We start from the raw sequence: 26,915 nt of genomic DNA on the forward strand, positions 1-26,915 counted from the left end.
TCATGATTTGGTTGGGTCTAATTGTGTTGCTGTCCTGGGGCTCTGTGGGCTCTGATTGTGAACAGAGTTTGTCTCTCTCCCCATGTTTCTCTCTCTCCCCATGTCTCTCTCTCTCCCTCTCACATTTTCCGTCTTTCTCTCCCTCCCTCTCTCTCCCTCCCCCCTCTCCCTTTCTCTCTCTCTCCCTCCCGCTCTCTACCTTTCCCTCCCCCCTCCCTTTATCTCTCTCTCTCCGTTCCCTCCCCCTATCTCTCTCCCCATCTCACTCCCTCTCTCCCTCCTTCCCACTTTCCCTATCCACCTTTCCCTCCTCCCTCCTCCCTCTCTCCATCCCTTTATCTCTTTCTCCCTCTTTTACTCTCTCTCCTCCATCTCTCTCCCACCCATCTCTCTCTCTCCAGACCAGACCAGACGAGCGCAGAGATTAGACAGGGGAGACCAGACGAGCACAGATGAGAAATCATCATTGATGCCAAGCTTGAAAGACGAGATGCAAGACTTGCGTGCATGTTTTTGTGTGAGGACACAGCTGTTTTCCGTGTGTTGTTGAGGAGTCTGGAGCCAGTCCTTGACATTATGACATACCATCTTCATTACAGCAGCATTGGATAGGGAAGAGGACATTTAAGACAAATCTGAAACTAACCCAGGGTAACCACATGGCCACATAAACAAGCTATACTGATTGACCCTGTGGCGTGGCTAGCCATCCATTTCCTACATGCCACAGTCTACTGTGTGTGTGTGTGTGTGTGCGGCTCCTACATGCCATGCAGGTCTGTGGGGATCCTCTGGTTCCAATGCTCCACTCACACATTGCTGGAACTAATGGCTGCTACTCAAGCAGCTAGGGATCTGGGGCCGCTGGCCAGCTGATTGATGGCAGGCCGTGTTGCTGGCTGTCTTTGTGGCTCTGTCTGTGTGGGTTTGGGGTGTATATGGTTTTTGGGGTCAAGGTATGTGTGTGTGTTTGTTCGAAAGTGTGTGTGCGCGCGCCCATGCATGTATATGTGTGTACCTGCGTGTGCACGTGACTGTATGTGTGTGCTTACGTGTCTGTGTGTGTATCTGTGTGTGTGTCTGTGTGTGTGTCTGTGTGTGTATATGTGTATGGCTCCCTATCTGTGTCGGTCCTCGTGTATGAAGGATCGGGTCATGTCGCAGAAGCTCTCAAAGTGTTTCTTGCGGAGGTGGTCCTGAGCCATGGCCAGCATGAGGCCCACCTCCGCCTCGGGCTGCTGGCGCTCACAGAAACCACGACTCGGCATCATCACCTCGTGCTCTGACAGACCACACTGCAGACCCACCAGCAGGCCCCTGGCAAACACACACACAACAAACAACCAGTAACATTTGACTCAAACGCCATAGTTTGTTGACTACTAAATTTATACTGGGGCTCTAGTTCCTGAGTCCAGCTTCCTACCTGAAAGGATCAGTCCAGTGTTTCCTATCTGAATGGTTCATAGAGGATCAGTCCAGTGTTTCCTATCTGAATGGTTCGTAGAGGATCAGTCCAGTGTTTCCTATCTGAATGGTTCATAGAGGATCAGTCCAGTGTTTCCAGGGTCCCTGGGGGTGAGGAACTGTTTGATCTCATTCTGTTTGTCCTCAGGGATGGAGCGGACCTTACTGATGATGGAGCCCATGTTAGCCCTGGGGAACTGGAGAGAAAGGGAGAAGAGTGGTAGAAGTAGAAGAGAAGAGGAGAAACTCCATCCTACCTCCTCAGCGTGCTGCTCCATGCAGTTGAAGGCGTCCTCATCAGCGTCAACCAGCAGGAAGCCCTGGTTGTTGAAGTTGAGCCTGGCTCCTACATACAGGTCCTGGGCACTGAAATAACTGGGATATCTCACTCTTAAACAGCTCCTGACCAGGCTTCTTCACCCTGCCACGCTCCAGGAACATACCCCCCCCACTAACACACCTGGAGCAGGGGTGAGAGGGAGAGGAGGTGAGGGAAGGGAGAAGAGGAGCACAGAACGGCCGTTAGAATATGTGGAAGAAGCCATCTCAACCTGTCCTTAGTAAAATGTAGACACTTCCACTTGCCTTCGCCGCAGAAGAGAGGAGGAGGAGGAGGAGGAGGAAAGTCAGCACTATTACAGGTAGTATGTCTAACTGTGTCTTATGGGTATTCTAGAAGTGTCTACTGTTAGCCTGGCCCTAGCTAGCCAACTGGTCCCTAACAGTGTTCCTGTGAGGCGGTTCGAACACAGCGATGGTGTCGTCACTGAGGTAGAAAGAGATGAAGAGTCTCGCTCTGTCGAATGTGTCGTCAGTCACCATCTTACCCACAAACCTCAGCACGTTGCTCTCCAGACCCTGTCTAGTATGGGGAAACACACACCCGTGCATGCACACACAGCGAGAGGAGTTAACACATTTCTAGACACTTACAGTAGATCCAGCATCTAAGGAGAATACATTACTGTCAAGTGTCTACAAACTACAACCCCTTAATTTCCAGACAAAGTTCCTGACAAAATGTACAAAATGTGCAAGGGTTGTAGACTTTTTGTAGGAACTGTAGGCATAAGGTTTCAAGCACACACAAAAAGAGAGAAAAACTTATGAGAGGTAAGTTACAGACTACAATGTCTTATGGAGTATTGATGTGGGAGACCAGAGTGAGATATCCTCATGACTATCTCCCGAGTGGTGCTTTCCTGACTCACCTGTCTTTCTCCATGGGGGGGGGGGGGGGGGGGCAGCACTGGTTGAACCCCCCCCCCCCCCCCCCCCCCCATGGTTGAATCCCCCCAATCAGACTGGTTGAACCCCCCCACACACAAAACCCTCCCATCTACAGATAGTGGGCCCCATTTGGATGGTGCAAAATAACGTTTATGTTACTGAAAAAACAAGCGCATGAATCATGCTGATAGCGGTTTAATTTGAAAGCTTCTCGCTCACAGATGCGAATCATCAGGCGACGGTGGGGTATCTAGTGTCAGTCAGGGACAGGGAGACTGACAGACCTGGAGCTGTTGTTTCAGCGTTGGAAAATGTTATAAATTACATCTATAATTCCACAGCCTCCAGGACTCCAACTATGGGTAGGACTATGTTCACACAGTGGGCTTGAACTGCTGAAATCACCATGAGAGTCAAAGCTTTGTTTACTATGATGTCAGTGCTGCAAACACCGCTCTATCACTCAAGCGTCCAGGTCTAGTTACTGTAAACACCGCTCTATCACTCAAGCGTCCAGGTCTGGTTACTGTAAACACCGCTCTATCACTCAAGCGTCCAGGTCTGGTTACTGTAAACACCGCTCTATCACTCAAGCGTCCAGGTCTGGTTACTGTAAACACCGCTCTATCACTCAAGCGTCCAGGTCTGGTTACTGTAAACGCCGCTCTATCACTCAAGCGTCCAGGTCTGGTTACTGTAAACGCCGCTCTATCACTCAAGCGTCCAGGTCTAGTTACTGTAAACACCGCTCTATCACTCAAGCGTCCAGGTCTGGTTACTGTAAACACCGCTCTATCACTCAAGCGTCCAGGTCTGGTTACTGTAAACACCGCTCTATCACTCAAGCGTCCAGGTCTGGTTACTGTAAACGCCGCTCTATCACTCAAGCGTCCAGGTCTGGTTACTGTAAACGCCGCTCTATCACTCAAGCGTCCAGGTCTGGTTACTGTAAACGCCGCTCTATCACTCAAGCGTCCAGGTCTGGTTACTGTAAACACCGCTCTATCACTCAAGCGTCCAGGTCTGGTTACTGTAAACACCGCTCTATCACTCAAGCGTCCAGGTCTGGTTACTGTAAACACCACTCTATCACTCAAGCGTCCAGGTCTGGTTACTGTAAACACCACTCTATCACTCAAGCGTCCAGGTCTGGTTACTGTAAACGCCGCTCTATCACTCAAGCGTCCAGGCCTGGTTACTGTAAAGCACTTTGTGACAAATGTTGTTGTTATATACAGTATATAAACACTTTTTGATTTATTTACAATTATTAATGTAAGAGTTGCATGGTTTTGATGCAGAGGAGAGATTTGCATGAAAAATGATTATAATATTGATGGTAAAAATTATTATAATTATGTTATTTTAATCTCCAGCCGGTCACAAATCGAACCTTCACTAAATATGAATGACAAAATCTAAATTCAGATATGGAGAGCATCTAGGGGTCAATCTAAAACATTTAAAGATTATGGGAATACTTGACATTGAAAACAGCAAAATGCCATTGACATCAACAGCAAACAGGGGTGCACTTGAGTTTGCCAGAGCAATGCAGTGAAGTTTATATTATACGTATACTGACATCCAGTGGTTATACACCAGAACTGCAGGCGATGGGCTAAGGTATGGGCTAAAACAGATTACCAGCTGAGCCGTTGTTGCTCGTAGAAGTTTCCACTTCACAATAACAGCACTTACAGTTGACCGGGGGCAGCTCTAGCAGGGCAGAAATCTGAGGTGACGCCAATAGCACTGTGATGCACTGCCTTAGACTGCTGCGCCACTCGGGAGGCCCAGAGATAAAGCTTTTGGAACCAAACTGCTGTTTCTACAACATCCCTTACAGGTCACAGAAATGACAGGCTTCTTTTCTATTTTAACATTCGACATGGACAAATGTGACCATCTTACTGTCTAATATTTCCTAGCAACACCTTACTTTGAGGCTGTCCAGGATGTAGCGTCCTGCCTGGCCCATAGGACCATACACTTTGAGCACCGTACGGTCTGTGATCTCTCCGGGCTGACGCTTCGGGATGGGAGCATGCTGCAGGAGAGAACAGAGGAGAAAACACACAGATGGAGAAGAGTCAGAATTAAAAACACACACACACGCATGCACACACACACACACACACACACACACACACACACACACATACACACGTATACAGTATACACACACATGTGCCAAGCTAAAACACATACACACAAACCACACCACCTCCACACCACAGGTGGCTAGTTCTTGGGAATGGAAGCAGCATCACTGGGAGAAAGAGAACGAAGACAAACAGACCAACTCATCATCATCATAATTTGTCTTGAGGGACAGGCTTCATTTGTATCTGGGGGAAAATCCTTATGTCCCACTGGCTAGGAGGTTCAGATGCAACCTTTCAGGATGACATTTAGAGAGAGGCAGCGGAACAAACAGCATGACAATCACTGGAGCAAACAATAAGGAAAACAAATGAATGAGCGGAGGCCATCTTTCATGTTGAGTTAGTGTCTGAACAGTGACTAGGGCAGAGACACAACAGTGTTTCAGGGACAGCTAGATGTTACTGCAGACCTGTCAGGTTGGATGAGAGCTCTGTGAGGGAAGGGAGGGAGGAGGGAGGGAGGGGGAGAGAGACAGAAAGAGAGACCTGTCAGAGTGGATGAGAGCTCTGTGAGGGAAGGAGGGAGGGAGAAGCCATCCAGGCAAAGAGAAAGAGGCACTTTTCCTCTTGACTACACTTCTGTCATGATATGACGAAATCAAATGAAAATGTTGTGCATTCTACCAGGAAATGGCTTGCTCTTACTCTTTCACATGTGTATTGTGTGATTTCACTTGTGTTTTGTTTTGGAGTGTCACTGAGTGGATTCACAGGAGCATTGCAGATAATCACTGGAGTGTAACAACGGGAGGAAAGCAGAGGAACTCATGGACTGGATGGCACACACCTCCCCTCGCGAGAATGCAGGTACAATCATTCAGATGTATTCCCATTGGTTCACCGCATATTGTAGCCTGTATTTAAATCCATGCAGAAGCAGCATGGAGGCAAACACTCCAACACTCAGACTTCATTTACAAATGAAGCATGTATGTTTAATGTGTCCGCCAGATCAGAGGCAGTAGGGATGACCAGGGATGTTCTCTTGATAAGTGCATGAATTTGACCATTTTCCTTCCTGTACGTTCAAAATGTAACAAATAATTTTGGGTGTCAGGGAAAATGTACGGAGTAAAAAGTGCATTACTTTCTTTAGGAATGTAGTGAAGTAAAAGTAAAAGTTGTCAAAAATATCAATAGTAAAGTAAAGTACAGATACCATAAAAAACTCCTTAAGTATTACTTTCAGGTATTTTTTACTTAAGTACTTTACACCACTGCAGAAAATACGGATTGGAGTAACAGGGAAGTGCACAGTTTTTAACTATTTTCCACCGGACTGGACTCGTGATTTTAAAGAACTGATTTTTGATTTTAAGGAATAGACTCAACAAAACAATGGATTTCCAATTAAACTGGAGAAAGACTTTTTCTCTTTTTGTGGAATAAAATTCCACTTTAGCTCATTAGTGGGTGGCTTACATTTTTACCTATTTATTTTTGTTAAAAACAAATGTCCATCGTTTTTGCTCTAATCTTGCCTCCTTGTGTTTTATGGTTAGTGTGGTTCCCAACTGGTCACTAGAACTCAAACCTTATGTAGTTAAGAGTCCTGGTGCTCCAAACCTCCAACAGGTGCATAGTCGGGTTTTTGTGACACTTCCACCTAAACATATCACTACTCTTGGGAAAGTCTTATACAATCACTCATTGGGCTTCCTTTCTCCTCTGTACAAACTACATTTCCCATCTCGCCTTGGGAAGCTTGCTGCGGTGCAGGAACTTTGACGCGGCGTCCTGCCCTGAGTTGGGGTAGATGACCTCCCTGATCTCTATGGTGTCATCGGCCAGGAAGTAGTGCAGGGTGAGCTCATGCGGGTCCCCGAACGTGTTCTCCGAGTCGTCCCAGTGGCAGTAGAAGCGCAGCACATTGCCGTCATGGTCTAGGAACTGCTTGAGCTTGTCCTGCCTCTCGTACGGACGCAGCGGCGTCATGCTCTCCTCCATCTGTGGATACCCAGACAGATCAGTAACAACGCTGTATACTTCATCAATACATAAAGACTACAGTATACAGCTCGGTAGCTACAGATAGTTGCTGTGTGTACAGTAGTCAAGTCATTGTGATAATATTCAATAAATAGATTGTTTTCCGACAGTGGCATCAGTGCAGTGAGCTGCTCTATCTGTCAGAGGACAATGGAAATCAATCAGCCTGAGTAGTTTCTGCTCTTGACATGTTTCTCACCTTGGCATTAGATTAATAGAATAGCACTATGTTAAACACAGAAGATGGTGCCACTAAATCCATAATGTCACCTTCTTATCACCTGTCCCTTCCTCCCTCTCTCCCAGGTTGCTGTAGGTGTCCGGGGGTGTGGATGTGGAGGGTGGGGGGGCTGCTGAGCCGCACCCCCATCTTCCTGAGGAAGCTCCTGGTGAGGGGGTCACAGTCGGTGACCATGAAGGTGCGCGATCTGCTGGTTGATGTTGAAGTCGTGCACCGTGTAGAAGCACTTGTCATCCGGAGGGGGCAGCGGGATGCGGTGGCGGCGAATCAGGGTTCCTGGAAATAGGAAAAATCTAAAATGGGACATTTTGTCACAGTCAAACCCCTTTAAACATAGAGGGCTTTTCCTGTAATCAACTGTCTTTTTGCAGGTACTGGTTTCTGTGTGAGTAGGGGGTCGAAATGCAGGTAAATATTGATCAGCGATTTACCTGCTCAAGACCTAGGGTAAAATACCTCACCTTGTGGGATCCCACTGTTCTTGAATTCTGTGTCTACCACCTGGATGGTATCGTCCTCCAGATAGAAATAGATCTTACACTTCATGACGTGATACTTCTCTTCTCGCTTCTGAGGCACAGCCTCCCGAAATAACGTGTCGAAGCTCAGCACCTGAGGGAGAGGGATGGTGAGAATAAAGCAGTCTGTCTGTCTGTAGTCATCCTACTTGACAACAATGGTTACCATGAACCACAATGTGTATCCACACTACAAAGATTATTTGGAAAGCACAACACAGTTCCATGACAGACCTGCTTGTCAAAGGCCACCCATGACAGAGGGTCACTGCCCTCTCCTTTGGGGAAGACAGAGTAGTTTGGTTGAGCCTTCTGGCCCAGCAGCAACTCCCATACAATGCCTGGCTTCCCTGAGCCCACCATCATAGGGACCCCTTTTGGAACAGTCAAAATGCTGGGACTTGTGGAATTTGTCTTTCTCCCGACTGTAGGATAAGGAAGTCACAAGTGAGACAAGAAAAGACAACAGAGCCAATTGCAGGGGCATATTATGGTTTGTGGTAAGACGATAAAGTCAGAAAAGCAGGAATTCATAACATGCCAATTGCTGCCCTAATGTCCTCGCAGCAAACAAGAATGCACTATATAAGGCAATGAACTTGCACAATCTATGGACGCAGCTAGTCAACATGTAGTTAGCTTGAGCTAGTTAATGTTATGTTTTCGCCAAGCATATGGCCATTCAATAACCAAAATAACGTCAAATATATCCACTACAAAACGTACGTTTTTGATAAGAGAATTGCCAGGTAGCATCGGCAGCGCCATAGTGGCAGTATTTGGAATATAAATGTACGTTTTATTCGTCCAACTGCAACTTGTGAGAACTTCTTCCGTCCTTCCCCAGTTTGAGGTTGCCATGGAGCATGCCATTTATCGTCGGTTGCCCGGCAACAGTGCAGCGTCAGAATGTAGTGTTGCACTTTTTTTTTTTTTGCAACGTTCTTGTCTGAAAATGGTAACATTGCACAGGAACATTTTGCAACATTGCAACATTTGGAAATAATATAGAAGATGAATAACATAGCAACGATGACTTACGTGAAAGATAAACGCTTGCTCATTAAGGTAATTTAACTCAAATAGGAGGGCAGGAAATGATCTGGGCCCTAAACTCAAAGCACTGTAGGAAGTTTAGTTTATTAGGATCCATAGTAGCTACTGCACTCTGCACATGCAGCAGCTACTCTTCCTGGGGTCTACATAAAATGTTCAAATACATGACAAAGTGCAGAACAGTAATAGACAAGAACAATATAAGATATTACATTAAATTCAAAATAAAAAAAGAAGTTATATACAGGAAAGACACCAAGAGACAACAAAAATACTATTTACACACTATTCATATATACATATTCATATTCTTATATACAGTACAGGTAAATTAGATCTTTAGAAAGAGGAGAGGCGCTGTGAAACACTATGTTTTTTATCTTTTTTTTTTTAAAGCTAAACTCGACACAGACTCTTTCATTTGAAATAAAGAAAGAAAGCCATGATTGTTGGTTGCATTTAGTCTTTTATATTAAGAATATATACACAAAGTACAACAGTATTGTAATTCAATAACAAAGGTAAATTGCTTTCCTGTGAATGAGAAAACACAAAAGAGGCTAAATTACCTCATAAAGGCAAAAAATGATAGTCATGGTAATCCTGAATCACTAAATATAATGTGATTGAAGTATTAACTCATACAATGAATGAAAATGGCACACGTTGTGCAAAGTTTCCCGCGCAACATGGTGCACTGCATGACTTGAATATACTGGCGGTGTAGGACTATATTGACCAGAAAAACATGATAAACACTCCAAAGAACTAGACCCAAGTTCCCGCATTGCAGCCCAACTAGGTGAGCATGTGTAACAAGTGCAACAGTACACTGTAAATATGCTGTACACGTGCATGAAGTTCTGATGAAGACCACACAGTCGATCTCAATAAATACAGCATCGATCGCAGTGTGTGGCACCTTCCTATCCTTTTTTACATATGTACATACTTCCATCTCCAGCGCCAGATCAAAGCCATTGGATGAGTGTGTGTTTCTATTTTTTCATATGATGAATATATGAATCAGAGCCAGGACCACTGGATCCCATCTACAGGATCGCAACACTTGTGTGCTCTTATCGAGTGTTGGTTAATAACTGTTTTCCCACAGGACCCACTGGCTAGTTCCTTTTGGGTTGCCTTGAGTCAGAGCTAAAGCATAGCTAGAAACATGGTTTTGTTTATTTGGTGGAGCAGCAGGAAATCTCGATTCCAGTTTCTATCAGGTGGTGCTAAAACCATGCAATTACATGGTAGATATAATGATATGCCATTTAGCAGACGCTTTTATCCAAAGCGACTTATAATGGTAGGTATTGTGAAACAGTACAGTAGGTATACATTACAGAGTGTTTACAAGCGCGTTACCTGTTTGTGGGTTGTGTAATTACACATTGGCTCAATCTGATATACTGTATATATTCTGTTCATGTTATTCCCACCACCATTTTAAAAGGTCACTTCACTTCACAGCCAGACCTCTCAAGTGATTCCTATATAAACTGCAGGCCCCTGTATGAAAATGTATGCACTCACTAACTGTAAGTCACTCTGGATTAGAGCGTCCGCTAAATGACTAAAATGTAAAATGTCTTCTTAGGATGCCAGCCCAAGCAAGAAGCCTCCGAAGAATCCACTGGTGACGATAACGTTTGTCTTCACAAACTCTGTGGACTGGGAGAGACAGAGATAAATAACTGTACTAAAGTTTAAGAAAAGTGCAATATCCTTTTAAGACAAATAACAAATCCGATTGCATATGGATAATTGATCCTTTGACTTAGTAGCCTAGTCTGAACAAGTAGTTCAATTCACATTGCTTTGTCATGCACAGTTGCCCCTTGTAGGAAGAATAAAATATTATACGATGAAATGTTTGACATGTTATGTTGACCAGCTACAGTGGGCTACCTGGTCGATAAAAGAGCTGAGCTCTGGTACAGCACTGTCGGCTTTCTTCTTCAGGTGCCTCTTGGCTTTGTTGACATCCTTCTCCACTCTCTTCCAGTCCACCTGCACATAGCCGCTGTGGTTGGCTATCTGGAGAATATAATGTTTTTATTTTCGGGCCGATAAAAAAACAGAGCAAAAATGCAATGTAAAATAATCTATGACAATAATGATTTTAACTAATATTATTGTAGCTAAAGAGCAAGCTCCTCTTCGCAGTGGGTGACCAGCATGTGAAATAACTCATTTAGACTTTTATACTGTACATTAAAAACTTGTGTTGAGTTCCTACCTGCAATAACAGGAATCCTCCTCCCACAGCGGTGGCTGCGATCTTCCCCACCTTCTGGAAAAGATATCCCGCACACCTGGCACAGAGAGACAACGCAAAACTCAAATGACACCCTGTCCTGCATATAGTACAATCAACAGGGCAATAGAATCATCTACAGAGGAAGCCTTTGTATTTTTGATCATACCATGTATAAAGTACAGTAGCATTGACCACCAAAATGACTAAAATGTAAATGTGAGAGAGATATCACATGATAAAGAACAGTCCTGAGGATGCTCCGTTGTATAATCAATATAGGCTACCCTGGCCTGCAGGACTTACCAGCCGCTCACACCACCCAGTGCTATTTGTGTGGCCACCGAATACTTCTCAGCCATAGGACCCGAATTGTTCCCACCAAATAGGCAGCCCCACCATTGTTGACGCCTGGCATATTGTGTCAGGTCGACCACCTCATACGTGTCCTCATTCTCTGGGTCTTGGGACGGGAGACACAAAGTAGACCACTTTATGTACAAGAGGCAAAGAATTGGCAGTAGCACAAGTATTCATATCCCCATCAGACCTTTTGGCTAATTGTGCCATTTCAAATTGGCAACTCTGTTTCGTTTTCGTGAGAAGCAGTATAAATTAAGTAGCCTAAAACCATGTTGGAAGGAGAGGATTATAAATCTAATTTCTTCCAGGCACATCTTGACATAAGAATCCATTAGTGTATGTGGGGAAATAGCAGTCTAAAACGTCAAATGAATAGCGTTATAACGTGGTAACAATGTTGCTATGAATCTATGACGTTGATACATTGAAACACACCGAGTGAGTGCGATCAGAGACCGAGAGAGTAACTAGACCTAACAGTTTTTTTGCGAGTAGGTTGCCACATATTTGACATATATGGATATGATTTAATACTCTATATAGCGTTTGGTTTGAGAGCGGCCACTTACCCTCTTCACGATCCGCCATTTTGGAGTGCCTTGACTTGAACGTTGTTGACAAATGCTGTCACGGGCATGATGGGATACATCGTTTGCATAGTTTGTCAGACAGTCAAACAGAATTTCATGCATTATAAAAAATATCACTCTAATTATTGATCTTATTGGAAAGTCTCAGTGCAGTTTATAATTTAATGCAGCTTTCATAAATGTAGGTTGCCTCACAAATAAACAAAACAAACTTATTAACAAATGCAAATGTTTTAAACCCCCCAAAAAGTATAGCCTACAAAATATACAACTGTTGTGTCTGTAGCCTTTGCAATAACTGACTGATTAATGTTTTAATGTTTAATGTTTTTTGTGTATTTTAAATTAACATTCATCAGAGTGATTTATGGGTAATATACCATGGGGTACTATTGTATGGTATGTGGTATGACAACTGTACAGTATGACACTATGACATCTGGACTGGTATTCTGGGACATGTTTTAGGATTACTCATAACCTAACTCAATATCTCTCATATCTAAGAGCTCTTGAGCTCTATGTAACTGAGCCTACTCTATGAATTCATGGTCAGTTATTATTTCCTTTATATTGAAAAGACACAATCTGGAGTCATTTTTCATCCCTTCGGCAGCCCAGCCATTTAATTGACAGATTTTATTAGACAAACTCCAGGTGCAAAAGTTATCTGTGTTTCTACAGTATATCTACAATGCTGATAATGTACTGTTGAATCTTGGGTAAAATAATTAGCCGATTTGGTAGGCATGTGTATATTGGGCTTGCTGCCTATGTGTTTGATAACCATTATGCTTCCTTGATTTAATTGAAACCAGGAGCTTGATTTGATCGCTTCCTTTTTCCCTCAAACAGAGGCTTGCAATTTTTGGGGGGTTTGTATCATTTGATTTACACATGCCTACCACTTTGAAGATACAAAATATTTTTTTGTGTGAAACAAACAAGAAATAAGACAAAAAAAACTGAAAACTTGAGCGTGCATAACCATTCACCCACCCAAAGTCAATACTTTGTAGAGCCACCTTTTGAAGCAATTACAGCTGCAAGTCTCTTGGGGTATGTCTCTATAAGCTTGGCACAATGGGATTTATACCCATTCTTCAAGGCAAAACTGCTCCAGCTCCTTCAAGTTGGATGGGTTCTGCTGGTGTACAGCAATCTTTAAGTCATACCACAGATTCTCAATGGATTGAGGTTTGGGCTTTGATTAGGCCATTCCAAGACATTTACATGTTTCCCCTTAAACCACTCGAGTGTTGCTTTAGCAGTATGCTTAGGGTTATTGTCCTGCTGGAAGGTGAACCTCCGTCCCAGTCTCAGATGGTGTTCTCGGGGTGATGAGAGGTGTTGGGTTTGCGCCAGACATAGCATTTTCCTTGATGGCCAAAAATATCAATTTTAGTCTCATCTGACCAGAGCAGCCTTTTCCATATGTTTCCACGTGTTTGCTTATTTGTTTCTTTAAGCAATGGCTTTTTTCTGGCCACTCTTCCGAAAAGCCCAGCTCTGTGGATTGTACGTCTTAAAGTGGTCCTATGGACAGATACTCCAATCTCCGCTGTGGAGCTTTGCAGCTCCTTCAGGGTTATCTTTGGTCTCTTTGTTGCCTCTCTGATTAATGCTCTCCTTGCATGATCTGTGAGTTTTGGTGGGCGGCCCTCTCTTGGCAGGTTTGTTGTGGTGCCATATTCTTTCCATTTTTTAATAATGGATTTAATGGTGCTCTGTGGGATGTTCAAAGTTTCTGATATTTTTTTTATAACCCAACCCTGATCTGTACTTCTCCACAACTTTGTGTTTGTGGTCCTCTGTAGCTCAGCTGGTAGAGCACGGCGCTTGTAACGCCAAGGTAGTGGGTTCGATCCCCGGGACCACCCATACACAAAAAATGTATGCACGCATGACTGTAAGTCGCTTTGGATAAAAGCGTCTGCTAAATGGCATATTATTTTTGTCCCTGACCTGTTTGGAGAGCTCCTTGGTCTTCATGGTGCCGCTTGCTTGGTGGTGCCCCTTGCTTAGTATTGTTGCAGACTCTAGGGCCTTTCAGAACAGGTGTATATATACTGAGATCATGTGACAGATCATGTGACACTTAGATTGCACACAGGTGGACTTTATTTAACTAATTATGTGACTTCTGAAGGTAATTGGTTGCACCAGATCTTATTTAGGGGCTTCATAGTAAAGGGGGTGAATACATACATTTGAAACAAGTTATTTTTTTCATTTCACTTCACCAATTTGGACTATTTTGTGTATATCCATTTAAATTACAGGTTGTAATGCAACAAAGTAGGAAAAATGCCAAGTGGGATGAATACTTTTGCAAGGCACTGTACTTCACTGCTTCCTGTTACAACACAGTGACAGGTGGCCATCTATCTCTGCCGCCATGACAGTGATGACAGATTTACAGCCCAGACAATCTGTGGCAGGAGAGGGGGGTTGTGGGCATTCCAATCAAACTGGAAAGTGACCTCTGCTCTGAGTTATCACGTCTGATGGACGAAGCCACATCGTCTGCAGAAGACAACAACAACAGCCAGTAGGATCAAGGCTCCCCATAAAGATCAGCCCTTCCTCCAATACCCAAACCTTCACCTTATGTCATTATGAGTTGAACATTGATAACATCCCCAACTCCCCAAGGCCTTTTGTTTTGTGATGGGTTTAGTCAGCTCCCATATGAGTATTCCAGCATCAGACCATTTAGAGAAGCTTCAAGTTTCAAGTTTTAATGTCACGTGCACAAGTACAGTGAAATCTCTTTCTTGCAAGTTCTAGTTTAGCATATATCTGATGATACAGTAACTTGCCCAGAATGACATCTTGCGAAGACATACATATACAGTGCCTTGGCAAAGTATTCAGACCCCTTGACGTTTTCCACATTTTGTTAGGTTACAGCCTTATTCTAAAATTGATTAAATTGCTTTTTTTCCCTCATCAATCTACACACAATTCACCATAATGACATGTTTGCTAATTTATAAAAAAAATAGAAATATAACATTTACTTAAGTATTCAGAACCTTTACTCTGTACTTTGTTGAAGCACCTTTTGCAGCAATTACATCCTTGAGTCTTCTTGTGTATGACGCTACAAGCTTGGCACACCAGTATTTGGGGAGTTTCTCCCATTCTTCTCTGCAGATCCTCTCAAGCTTTGTCAGGTTGGATGGGGAGTGTTGCACCATAGCTATTTTCAGGTCTCTCCAGAGATGTTTGATCTGGTTCAAGTCCGGGCTCTGGCTGGACCACTCAAGGACATCCAGAGACTTGTCCCGAAGCCACTACTGCGTTGTCTTGGCTGTCCTGTTGGAAGGTGAACCTTCGCCCCAGTCTGAGGTCCTGAGCGCTCTGGAGCAGGTTTTCATCAAGGAACTCTCTGTACTTTGCTCCGTTCATCTTTGCCTCGATCTTGACTAGTCTCCCAGTCCCTGCCGCTGAAAAACACTCCCACAGCATGATGCTGCCACCACCATGCTTCACCGTAGGGATGGTGCCAGGTTTCCTCCAGACGTGACGCTTGGCTTTCAGGCCAAAGAGTTGAATCTTGGTTTCATCAGCCCAGATGGCAAACTCCAAGCAGGCTGTCATGTGCCTTTTACTGAGGAGTGGCTTCCATCTGGCCACTCTTTCATAAAAGCTTGATTGGTGGAGTGCTGCAGAGATGGTTGTCCTTCTGGAAGGTTCTCCCATCTCCACAGAGGAACTCTAGAGCTCTGTCAGAGTGACCATCGGGTTCTTGGTCACCTCCCTGACCAAGGCCCTTCTCCCCCGATTGCTCAGTTTGGCCGGGCGGCCAGCTCTAGGAAGAGTCTTGGTAGTTCCAAACTTCTTCCATTTAAGAATGATGGAGATCACTGTGTTCTTGGGGACCTTCAATGCTGCAGAATTGTTTTGCCTCGACACAATCCTGTCTCTGAGCTCTACGGACAATTCCTTCGACCTCATGGCTTGGTTTTTGCTCCGACATGTACTGTTGTGTGCCTTTCCAAATAATGTCCAATCAATTGAATTTACCACAGGTGGACTCCAATCAAGTTGTAGAAACATCACAAGGATGAGCAATGGAAACAGGATGCACCTGAGTTCAATTTCGAGTCTCATAGCAAAGGGTCTGAATACTTATGTAAATAAGGTATTTCTGTTTTTTATATTTAATACATTTGCAAACATTTCTAAAAACCTGTTTTCACTTCGTCATTATGGGGTATTGTGTGTAGATTGCTGAGGATTATTATTTTTTAAATCCATTTTAGAATCAGGCTGTAACGTAACAAAATGTGGAAAAAGTCAAGGGGTCTGAATACTTTCCGAAGGCACTGTATGTCTATGCTAACACTTATAACACTGTACTTATATGTGTATATATATATATATATATATATATATATATATATATATATATATATATATATATATATATCTCAGGCTGATTATACAACAGAGAGTTTGCTTGCTGTCAGTTAAGGTAAACTAAAGCGAAGCTATGAGCATCAATCAATCATAGTGAATAGTCCTAGGTATGTTTTATAAACAATTAATATGACACTGTAGTATAACAGGTTTATAAATGCGTATAACTGAGTATAACATATTTTAGCATATGTCTATAATAGGGTCCTGGTTGATGCAGTTTCCAACACAAATGACTGCATTTCTCACACCAGACTTTGTTCCAACATTTTGGTCCATCTCTAGTCCCTGAACACAAAATAACAGTAGGCTGCAGAATACAGGGACAGAACCCATAATAGCCACGTAATAGCCACAGAGAAACAACTCAGCCATACCGATACTGAAGTATTACATTATATAATTTAGTAAATCACACACTACACTGTTATAACAAACAGTGATAACAAAGCAATCATATCAGATCATAATAGCAACACTGTAGCATTCATGCATAATCCTTGGCAACCAACTGACCTGAACCCCCTCCCGTGATGCTTGTGACCTCCATACCCCCCCATTTAGTTTAGGTTTCAAATGGTTAAGGTAGGGTTAAGGTTAGGTAAGGGTTAGGTTTAAGGTTTATAGAAAAGGTTAGGATTAGGGTTTAGTGTAGGGACGCCCCAAGGATTCCAATTAGCACTAACCATACTGGCAACCCTGGAAAAGGACAGTTACCTTAACCAATAAGATACCTCAAAGTAGGCCTACAGTTACGTAATACTAATCATAATACAACATGGGAAACCAATCGAAACAAGCTGTGGAACTGCATGAAGTTGATTTGTTATTCATCTGTGTGAGGAACGACACCCCAAGAAATATGAAGTCACATGATTACACACAGATACATTCATTGGTCACAGTGAGGAGAGGGCGTTCCTACGGTGGCGGCGTGCGTTCGCCTGTGTGACACAATTACAACAACTTTGAGCTTGTGTAGGGGAAGTTTACTATATTACCAAATAACGCCCTATCGTAAAAGCCGTCATCAACTCTACTCCATGCATTATTTGGCAATTACATACATGTAGTATTTTGTGTACAATCATGCGAGAAGGCTTTTTTGGACGGGACTTGTTTTCCTTGAGGATTTGGCAATCACACGGCTAAGCTAGCTACGTTTTCAGTCCTAGATAAGGTGGTGTACTTTCGTTGTTATTTTATTTTGGTGGAGTTTGTCGCCCGCTTCCCTGTTTTTTCCCCCATGAAATCGTGCGGAGTGTCACTAGACGCGGCTGCTGCTCGAAGTCTCGGCGCTGCTGGTGATGAGGAAAAGAAAATGGCGGCGGGAAAAGCGAATGAAATCGAATTGGACTTTCCGAAGCTAACAGCGCAGGAGAGAGACAGCTTGGTCGAAATTGACAGGTTAGCGAATGAACAATGCATTTGCTTTCTTTGTGTATGTTTTCGTGTATTGAGTTTTCGTACATTAAATTCTTTAAAACGACATACATGTTCCAAGTAATACGGAACCGCCTGTGTTGTCCTCTACTTGCAGTTCACTATTTGGATTTCAGAGGCTTCATGAAGATGGCGCCAGAACGAAGGCCTTGCTGTTAAAGGTATGTCACAGACAGGACCAGAGTCGCCCCTCTCGGCTATCACTCCTGATTCGTGCATATCTGGAGTAAGTGTCAGGGACTTCTCAAAACCCAGTTTAATAGCTGGATATTTACTCAATTTAACCAAAACCCCATTCCATTAGCTAGAAGCCAGGCGCACAAATAATTGGATATTACATTAATGAATTCCCTTTCCAGTAAGTGTGAATTATAGTTGTATTTTGACAAAATGTGGAAAAGTGGCGCCGGACAATTGACCGGCAGTGTTTTAATTTCGCTGCAGGACATTTGAGAAATGTACCGGACCCATATGAATTGGGTGCGTAACCTGATTAGGGCGTCCACCCACGGTGCTCAGAATGACACAGATCACATTTAGATTAGGATTATTCATTTTAACAGAACATGCAACTGTAGGATGCAACGGCGTGCGTCCTTACCAAATTCCGATGCGCATTTAAACATGTTAGAATAACTGTCACATTTACTTTTCCTCAGCCAACAAGACTAGTAATGAACATCAAAATCACTAGCCTATGTCAATCTACTATCCACCATAGTAGAAAAGTTGACATATTCTATTGGTCAGCTTGTTGTTCTGCACAATAAATAAATTGCCTATTCCAAACAAACTCGGGGACAGTTGTGGGAAGATGGATCCTAAATTCATACTACCAGTAGGTCTGCCAAAAATGTGAAAGCAATGATGCTAATGCAACAGATCAGAACGTTTTGCTTAAAATGTTGATAAAACTGTTATTTCTTCTCATTATAAGAGCAGCAATGTGCACAAGGCAGTAGGTTACATGTGAATGGCAGAATAGATGGTTGCAGTTCAATGCATGATTTAAAAATAATTCACCAATACATTTCTTGGTACTCCAAAAAACATTGCTATCAGGTTGTAAATCACAGCTGGCCTGGTACATTCTTTGCTGCCTCCATTGGGATGCACTGTTTGAGTTTCAATGGCTCAATATTTTGGAGAAAAACAGACAAATGTAACTAAGGCTGGGAATGTCAATACAATCAAACTAGCAAGGGCAATGATCACAAGTCAGTCATAATGTGGCTAATAGGCTAGAGCATCTATTTATGTAGCAAGCTAAAAACACGGAGCCTAACGTTAGCTAGATGTCATGTCATTGGAGGAGTGGGTGAGTGACACTTTTTCCCCCTCATATCGTTTTTTGTTGGCTATACTGTACACAGCTAGAGATGCAGGTGTCATTTGGTTAGCTAGCAAGAACTTGAACGGCTGTTATCCAGTTAGCATATCACTTGCTTTCGTAAATTCACTCTCACTATCTACTCCGATTTCAAAGCACTCTCGTCTGAGTGTGCCAGAGCGCAGAACAACTGATGAATTTACGAACGCGCAACATCCACTGAATATGACCGACCGGTGTCAGTGAACGTAGGCAAGGAAAGTAACAGTTAGTCACGAACGCTCTGGATAACATGTAAACAGCTTAACCAGCTCTGCTAGAGCGAGTAAAATGGTCAGAGTAAGGTGTTGTCTCATTTGTGTTTGAAGTACTGTAGCTAGTTAGCTTTGGGTGCTTGGTTGGGACAAGCGTGCATTGTTGTCAGGCAGGCTGCAGAAGGACGAGTAGGCTACAATTCCCCATCGTTTATCAGTGCAATTTTTAGGGTTTATCTAATGTTCCTTCGTTAGATTTTAGCTCCTCTTTCTCTGGCTAGCATTAGTTGTTGATCTTTTTGTTGTTGATGTGCGTAACTGAGGGAGAGAGAGCCTACCTTTTCATGGTTGTTTAATCAATAGGACTGTAAAGTTCCCAAATTTAAGAGGACTCCCAAATGGTATTGACATATTTGCAGAAATCCTTTCAGGTGTATTTTGTGGCTTTTGGCGAATGCGTTCCAATGATCTAAAGTCGCGCTGTTTCAACTGCCTGTAAGCACACAGTCCAGTTAAAAGTGAATGATGGTAGGCCTGTGTGGCAAATAAAGGCCTACTGTAGCTCTGATTGGCTATGATACACCAGTCTGCGTAGACTCTGGTCCTGGACGAGACAGATGTTTTTATTAGGTTTTATTTACTGCAGTGTCTATTAATTGTCCAAACGCACGGCTGCTTTCCCACTCTGTATTGCTATAGAATTTTCACAAATGCCTTAGGATACGTAATTCCCAAACATTCTAAGAATTTATGAAAACTTGAAAATTGTCATATCTAAGTGCTCGCTTGTCAGAAAATGTTTTTAAAAGTATCATTTTCTTCCTGGGGGTGTATATGAACAGATTTTAATAAGATTTAATGTTGCTAAAATGCTGTCAGTTCCACTTTAACACAATTAGTGGGAAGATACCGTTGTCAAAAGCACATGCCAGCGGTTTCAAAACACCGTTGTCAAAAGCACGTGAGCGGTTTCATGAGACAGATGAACATATCCGTTAGAAATGTACAACTAGCATTGGTTTCTAATATGACTAGGATTGTGTCTTTTGGCTACTGGACAATGAAATAAAGTTGATTTGAAAACCAATAGAACATAAGAGATAGAATACTGGTTTCAATGGCATATGGATGTCTTTATAAAATAATTGCCTCCACTTTTGGTCGTATTTTGGCTAGGCTACTTTGAAGCAAGCAAGTAAATATGTAGTAAAACATTCAGGTATCAAACAGTTTAGTATATTTTATTAAAATGCAAACTAAGAAAAAGAAGAAACCTGCACACTGCTCTTGCTCGTATCACTGACGAAGGCATTGAGGCCGATGCATAAAGCTTATTAAGGAGCATTGATACTAGCAAGAGCAGTGTGCGGGTTTCTTCTTTGTTCTCGTCTTGTTCAACTGGGGCGGCGCACAACATGGGGCGGCGCACAATTGGCCCAGTGTCGTCCAGGGTAGGTGAGGGAAGGGCCGGCAGGGATGTAGTTGGCAGGGATGTAGTTGGTAGAGCATGGCGTTTGCAACGCCAGGGTTGTGGGTTCGATTCCCACGGGAGGCCAGTATGAAAAATATAAAAATAATGTATGCACTCACTAACTGTAAGTCGCTCTGGATAAGAGTGTCTGCTAAATGACTAAAATGTAAATGTTTGTTACCATGCACCTGCAGCAAAGGTTGTTCAGATGTGCGAGTGCCTTTTGAATTAAAATGCATACTGCCTCCAGCTCATTGCCAAGTGGTGTGTGACTCGTTGAAGCCTGCGTACCATTATATGCACTTGAATGGGAAGTGTGCTTCAAATTTTTTAGTTACTTTTATTTAATGATTTATGATTATTATTTTACCACATTTAGTTTTCTCCCCAATTTCGTTCTTGTCTCATCGCTGCAACTCCCCAACGGGCTCGGGAGGCGAAGGTCGAGTCATGCGTCCTCCGAAACATGACCCGCCAAACCACGCTTCTTAACACCCACCCAGCTTAACCTGGAAGCCAGCCGCACTAATGTGTCGGAGGAAACACCGTTCACCTGACGTCCGAGGTCAGCCTGCAGGCGCCCGGCCCGCCACAAGGAGTCGCTAGAGCGCGATGAGCCAAGTAAAGCCTCCACTGCCAAAACCTTCCCTAACCCGGACTACGCTGGGCCAATTGTGCACCGCCTATGGGATTCGCGATCACGGCCGGTTGTGATACAGCCCGGGATCGAACCCGGGTCTGTAGTGACGCCTCTAACACTGCGATGCAGTGCCTTAGACCGCTGCGCCACTCGGGAGGCCCAACAAAACTGTTTTTAACACATGATTTCATTTAGAGTTGTTGCACAATGATTGAGCTTATAAAAGCAGGTTTCACTGCAGCAGGAGCTGTAGCAGCAGCTCTCACCCACTGTGCATGTGATGAATAATAATCAGAACGACTAACGAAAATACACGCGCCGATTTAATTTCACTAAATTATGTAAATTAACCCTTAGACCAATAAGCATGACCGGACAAATGTATTTAAATCGACTGGTATTTTCATAAATGAATATGCTAAAAAGCATACTTTTTTTGGGGCTAAAAGCCAGCTATTACCAGCTAATGGAAACCTTGGTTGACTATCACCAGTAGTGTTGTCACAATACCAGAATTTTGACTTCGATACCAGGTTTAGTATCACGACACCGAAACTATACCACGGCAAAAAAAAAAGAAGGCGTATTAGTTAAAAGTCACCAGAATAATCTCTGGGCATACACGGTGCTGATTTCCTGTGCTGTGTATTTTGTAGGCTTTTTATACATTGAAAAATATGTTGATAACTGGTAGACAAACTAAAATAACAAATAGAATATCTTCTATTCTATATTCAATTAAAAAAAATACATTAAATAACAGAAGGATGTATTAAATTGTCCTTATGCAAAACCATATCAGAGACTCAGAGCATACAAAATAATTCTGCAATTACATCTAAACTGTTTTAAAATGTAATTTGATACATTAGTTTTACTTTGCTAATTTATGGCTATTATATTGGGTCAAATAACATTCATTAGATCTGATTAATTATTCATTACAGCTAAATAATTGAATTTATTAAATTAATAGTTTAGTTCCAAAACGACAAACACTTCTAAGCTAATTTCTGAAGCGTGTCATTTCTGAAGCGTCTATAGACCTATAGCAATAGTCTACATACCATAGAAATACAATGAATTTTACACAGCATACTACGATTCCCAGAATGCATTTAAACTCCCAGGTTGCAATTCTTCGCCCAGCGCTTGCTGGCTGGCTAGTGGCTACTGCAATCCCATATGCCCGCATGTGGTCCACTGTAGCTCAGCTGGTAGAGCACGGCGCTTGTAACGCCAAGGTAGTGGGTTCGATCCCAGGGACCACCCATACACCCAAAAAAAAATATGCACGCATGACTGTAAGTCGCTTTGGATAAAAGCGTCTGCTAAATGGCATATTATATTATATTATATGCTCAGACAAATGCGAAGTAGTCTAAGTACTGGCCCCTGTAGCTCAGTTGGTAGAGCATGGCGCTTGCAACGCCAGGGTTGTGGGTTCGTTTCTCACAGGGGGCCAGTATGAAAATGTATGCACTCACTAACTGTAATTCGCTCTGGATAAGAGCGTCTGCTAAATGACTAAAATGTAAGTATATTTCTGTTATGAGAACATTTCACATTACTTTTGGGTTGTCATTTGGGTTGTCATATTATAACGCTCACATGAATGTCATGCGTGGAGGTATGTTTCTGTTAGAAACCATGTGTCGGCATTTTCTGTCCTCTCGCTTGCTTCTCAAAAGTGTCTGTGTCAGCTGCAAGCGCAAGTATCCTGGCTAGCTTACTACTGCCCCATTTTGAGAAGATTCAGACAAATTTACCAGACCGACTCGATCCTCTCAATCCGTATATATGACGTGAGACACATTTGACAGAAGTACCGAAAGTAACAAAAATGTAATGTTCTAGTATCGTACAGAAGTTTCAGTATACCGTGCAACACTAATTACCAGGCACCATGCACTTATACCATAACACAATAGCACAGAGGCCTGGCTTCGGAATTACATGGCAGCTAGCTACTTCATATTAAAGGGGCAATCAGCAGTTACTATATCCATTTTTGGACTTATAAAATAATGATATGATTCTTGAAGAATATAACTTAGAACACCTTGTGAGCTTAGTTCAACTGTCGTATCGGAACCCAAAATATAAGCTTGTTTTACTCTGTAAACAAAGAAAAGGTAATCAAACACTGTATAGCCTCAAAACATAGTTAAAACTATAATTTTGATGTCATGGATGGTCAGTCCTTGCATCCATAGCTCTCTCAATGATTTTGAGTGTCGTTACAGTTCTCCAGCCCCATCACTCAGCTTTTTACCAAACCAGGGGCGGGGAGGCCGCTTTGTTATTGTTTCTACTGCTGATTGCTGCTTTAATATCATCATTTATATGTAAATTATTGGGTGGTATTGTTGGCAGTGGCCTAACAGTTTTGACAGCTGAACAAGCACGCAATTGAATCAATTGGTTCTAGCTTGAAGGCGATAAGTTGGTCAGGAACTCCTCATTTGGCTGTCCTAATGCCACTCACTTCACTTGGTGCTGAAATATTGGTCCTGACGATACATTGTAACATTATGCATGCGCAGCAATCAATAATGACCAGTTTGCGACTATGTAACATTTTCAGCACCAGTTAGCAGCGTCCTGTTCTGTGTCAAGACAGAGGCTGGCTGGATAGCCATTGGATACTTAGCTAGATGCTGTTAGCATGTCATACATTTCCCCTCATGTATTATCAGGGCATTGGTGTCTGGTTTGCTCGAGTGAAATGTGTTGTTTTGTTCATTGAATGTAGTAAACAAAGTAATGGCTGCAGATCAGCCCAATATGGCAGGGTTGAGAGGAGTTGGCTAACTATATATATATATTTTTTTAATATGTTTTTATTTAACCTTTATTTAACTAGGCAAGTCAGTTAAGAACAAATTCTTATTTACATTAGCCAGCTAGCCAAGTTATGTCTTATATGTCAATGGAATATGTTTGTGTTACATACTTGACCTATAGGAATGCTTGTTGATAAGCAACAACAACAAACAACTTTTTGCGGTGTCGGTTTTTTGTGTTGGCGACAGACTTCATAGCTCAAATGTCCTATTCGTATTGGAACTGTCCCAATAAACTGCTGTTTGATCAGAGATAGTCGGGGGGGTGGGGGTAGGGGATGCTGGTGGACACCACACTTACTACTAGGTTACCTACAGACGCATGGCTGATGAACGGCATACCTAGGCCTGTTACTTTATATATTGAGTTTTTGTTCAGTAAAAGCCATTGAGGAAACTGGGTTATTGAAAACGGAGAATCTGCTGAGCTGCCTATAACTTGCCACAGTGTCCCTCTAGCTTTTGCACTGGGAGCCAAATCAAATAATCCTACTTCAAACTTGTTGTATTCTCAGGCGTGTAAACTACCACATTTTGAAATATGACAACACCATACATGGCGCTGATTTCCTATGCCGTATATGTTGTAGGGTAGTTCACTCACAGCCTAGTTGTAGGTTTTTAGTGGTTTGTTTTTGTGTGTTCAGTTTTGGCAAAATTGATGCAGTGTTTGCATGGAAACATTGTTGGTTTATAAATGTTTTGCTTTTATATGTAGGTTTAGCTAGGAGTTAGTAGTAAGGCTACCCCCCCCCCCCCCGCGCTGGGTTCTGAGTCTGACCCACCATGTTGAAAACCATTGACCTCTGTCATCTTCAGAATGCAACACTGTAATATTGTAATATTTATTTGACTGGTTGAGTAACGATCCACCCTGTGAGGAGATGAATAATGTCTCTGATATCTCACTAGTCATATTGCTGATTCACAGTGGCCTCTGGCAGGCCCGGCATCATGCAGGGCAGAGAGAGCTGTGTTGTTGCTGCTGGGACTAAAGACATGTCACTGAATAAGGCGCGTCAGACCACTTGGCATCCAGCCAGTACGCCACTACACTTTCCTATATTTTTTTTAAACCCTCCTCTCTTGGCACATGGCAGGCTTTCAGCTGATAATTAAGGCGTGAAAACAGAGTGTTAGCCAGCTCTGGACCCGCTCCAGAAAGAGGGAGGGAGGGGGAAGTAAAAGTGTTGCCCAGGATTGGAAGCCTTTGTTTGATTTAATGTACTGTGTGTGTACTAGTTCCTATTATAGAGAGGAACTGTCAACTGTTGTTTTTTCATGCCAGTGGATGGACTAGCAGGATGGGTTAGCTTGATGTAGGCTACCCGTTTATTAGGGCATGTTTGGAGATACTATAGTAGCTGGCTTTCCTTGGGCATTTGACAGACATTTGATTACTTAACTTGGCGTTGTTAGTAGGGTTGGGCGGTATCCATATTTTCATACCATTTCTGTACCATACCGGGGTATACGGTATTACCAAATGTGCATGCGAGGTGCGCTTTTAAAACAATTTTATATATATATATATATATAAATGCAACATGCAACAATTTCAAAGATTTTACTGAGTTACAGTTCATTTAGAATGAAATCAGTCAATTTAAATAAATTCATTAGGCCCTAATCTATGGATTTCACAGGACTAGGCAGGGGCGCAGCAATGGGAGGGCATAGGCCCACCCACTTGGGAGCCAGGTCCACCCACTGGGGTACCAGGCCCAGCCAATCAGAATATGTTTTTTCCCACAAAAGGGCTTTATTAAAGACAGAACTACTCCTCAGCACCCCTCTCCCCCTCTTCAGACGATCCCGCATGTGAAAAAGCCGGATGTGGAGGTACTGGGCTGGCGTGGTTATACGTGGTCTACGGGTGTGAGGCCGGTTGTATGTACTGCCAAATTATCTAAAACGACGTTAGAGGTGGCTCATGGTAGAAAAATGTATATTCAATTCTCTGGCAACAGCCCTGTTGGACATTACTGCAGTCAGCATGACAATTGCACGCTCCCTCAACTTGAGACATCTGTGGAATTGTGTTGTGTGACAAAACTGCACATTTTAGAGTGGCCTTTTATTGTCCCCAGCACAAGGTGCACCTGTGTAATGACCATGCTGTTTAATCAGCTTCTTGATATGCCACACCTGTCAGGGGGATGGATTATCTTGGCAAAGGAGAAATGCTCACTAACAGGGATGTAAACAAACTTGTGCCCAAAATGTGAGAGAAATAAGCTTTCTGTGCATATGGAAAATGTCTGGGATCTTTTTATTTCAGCTCATGAAACATGGGACCAACACTTTACATGTTATGTTTATATTATTGTCTCAAAGCTTTTTTGTGACCTAAGTCATGTTTGTGCCTGTGACATTGAGTCTGACTAGTAGAAAAACAACCTATGTTGTCAACAAACAATGTAAATAGCCAAGAAACACCAAGTCTCACTTCAGTAGACTTTTGTTTCAACTAAATTAGGCTAACTTTTATGCCTGTGCACAGGGCTTATAAAAATGAATATTTCACTCAGCTCTTCACAGCCTAGGCAGTGTTGCAGCGCGAGGTGGAATAGACTATAGGATTCATAGTTCTTTGACTTTGTGCAATTTAATTTACC

General features: G+C 42.8%; 3 protein-coding genes across 3 annotated transcripts in view; 1 reads left to right on the top strand and 2 right to left on the bottom strand.

Annotated features, from left to right (window-relative positions):
• Positions 1-1,118: 1,118 nt before the first annotated feature.
• On the bottom strand, positions 1,119-8,632 carry efhc2 (EF-hand domain (C-terminal) containing 2; the record flags this gene model as incomplete). The annotated part of the gene is given in 15 exon segments (XM_084179725.1): positions 1,119-1,317; positions 1,531-1,664; positions 1,725-1,841; positions 1,843-1,918; positions 2,180-2,388; positions 4,640-4,747; positions 6,561-6,812; positions 7,125-7,196; positions 7,198-7,282; positions 7,284-7,371; positions 7,557-7,707; positions 7,848-7,991; positions 7,993-8,031; positions 8,033-8,038; positions 8,340-8,632. Coding segments are annotated over 15 exon segments (1,827 nt in total). The 5' UTR covers positions 8,487-8,632.
• Positions 8,633-9,115: 483 nt separating this feature from the next.
• On the bottom strand, positions 9,116-11,923 carry fundc1 (FUN14 domain containing 1). Its single transcript, XM_084179799.1, has 5 exons — positions 11,865-11,923; positions 11,239-11,395; positions 10,915-10,990; positions 10,584-10,712; positions 9,116-10,346 (listed from the first exon to the last, which is right to left on the bottom strand). The coding sequence occupies exons 1-5, from the start codon at positions 11,881-11,883 to the stop codon at positions 10,269-10,271; spliced, it is 459 nt and encodes a 152-aa protein (XP_084035925.1). The 5' UTR covers positions 11,884-11,923; the 3' UTR covers positions 9,116-10,268.
• Positions 11,924-17,274: 5,351 nt separating this feature from the next.
• Positions 17,275-26,915, top strand: part of LOC311143849 (lysine-specific demethylase 6A-like) — a gene marked incomplete at its 3' end in the record, with an annotated part of 104,418 nt that continues 94,777 nt past the window's right edge. The window contains exons 1-2 of the mRNA XM_084179726.1: positions 17,275-17,720; positions 17,854-17,917. Coding sequence (XP_084035852.1) covers positions 17,560-17,720; positions 17,854-17,917 — 225 coding nt within the window. The 5' untranslated portion in view covers positions 17,275-17,559. The remainder of the gene's footprint in view (positions 17,721-17,853; positions 17,918-26,915) is intronic.

Source organism: Coregonus lavaretus (assembly GCF_964263955.1).
Source record: "Coregonus lavaretus genome assembly, chromosome: 16".
Taxonomy (NCBI): Eukaryota; Metazoa; Chordata; class Actinopteri; order Salmoniformes; family Salmonidae; genus Coregonus; species Coregonus lavaretus.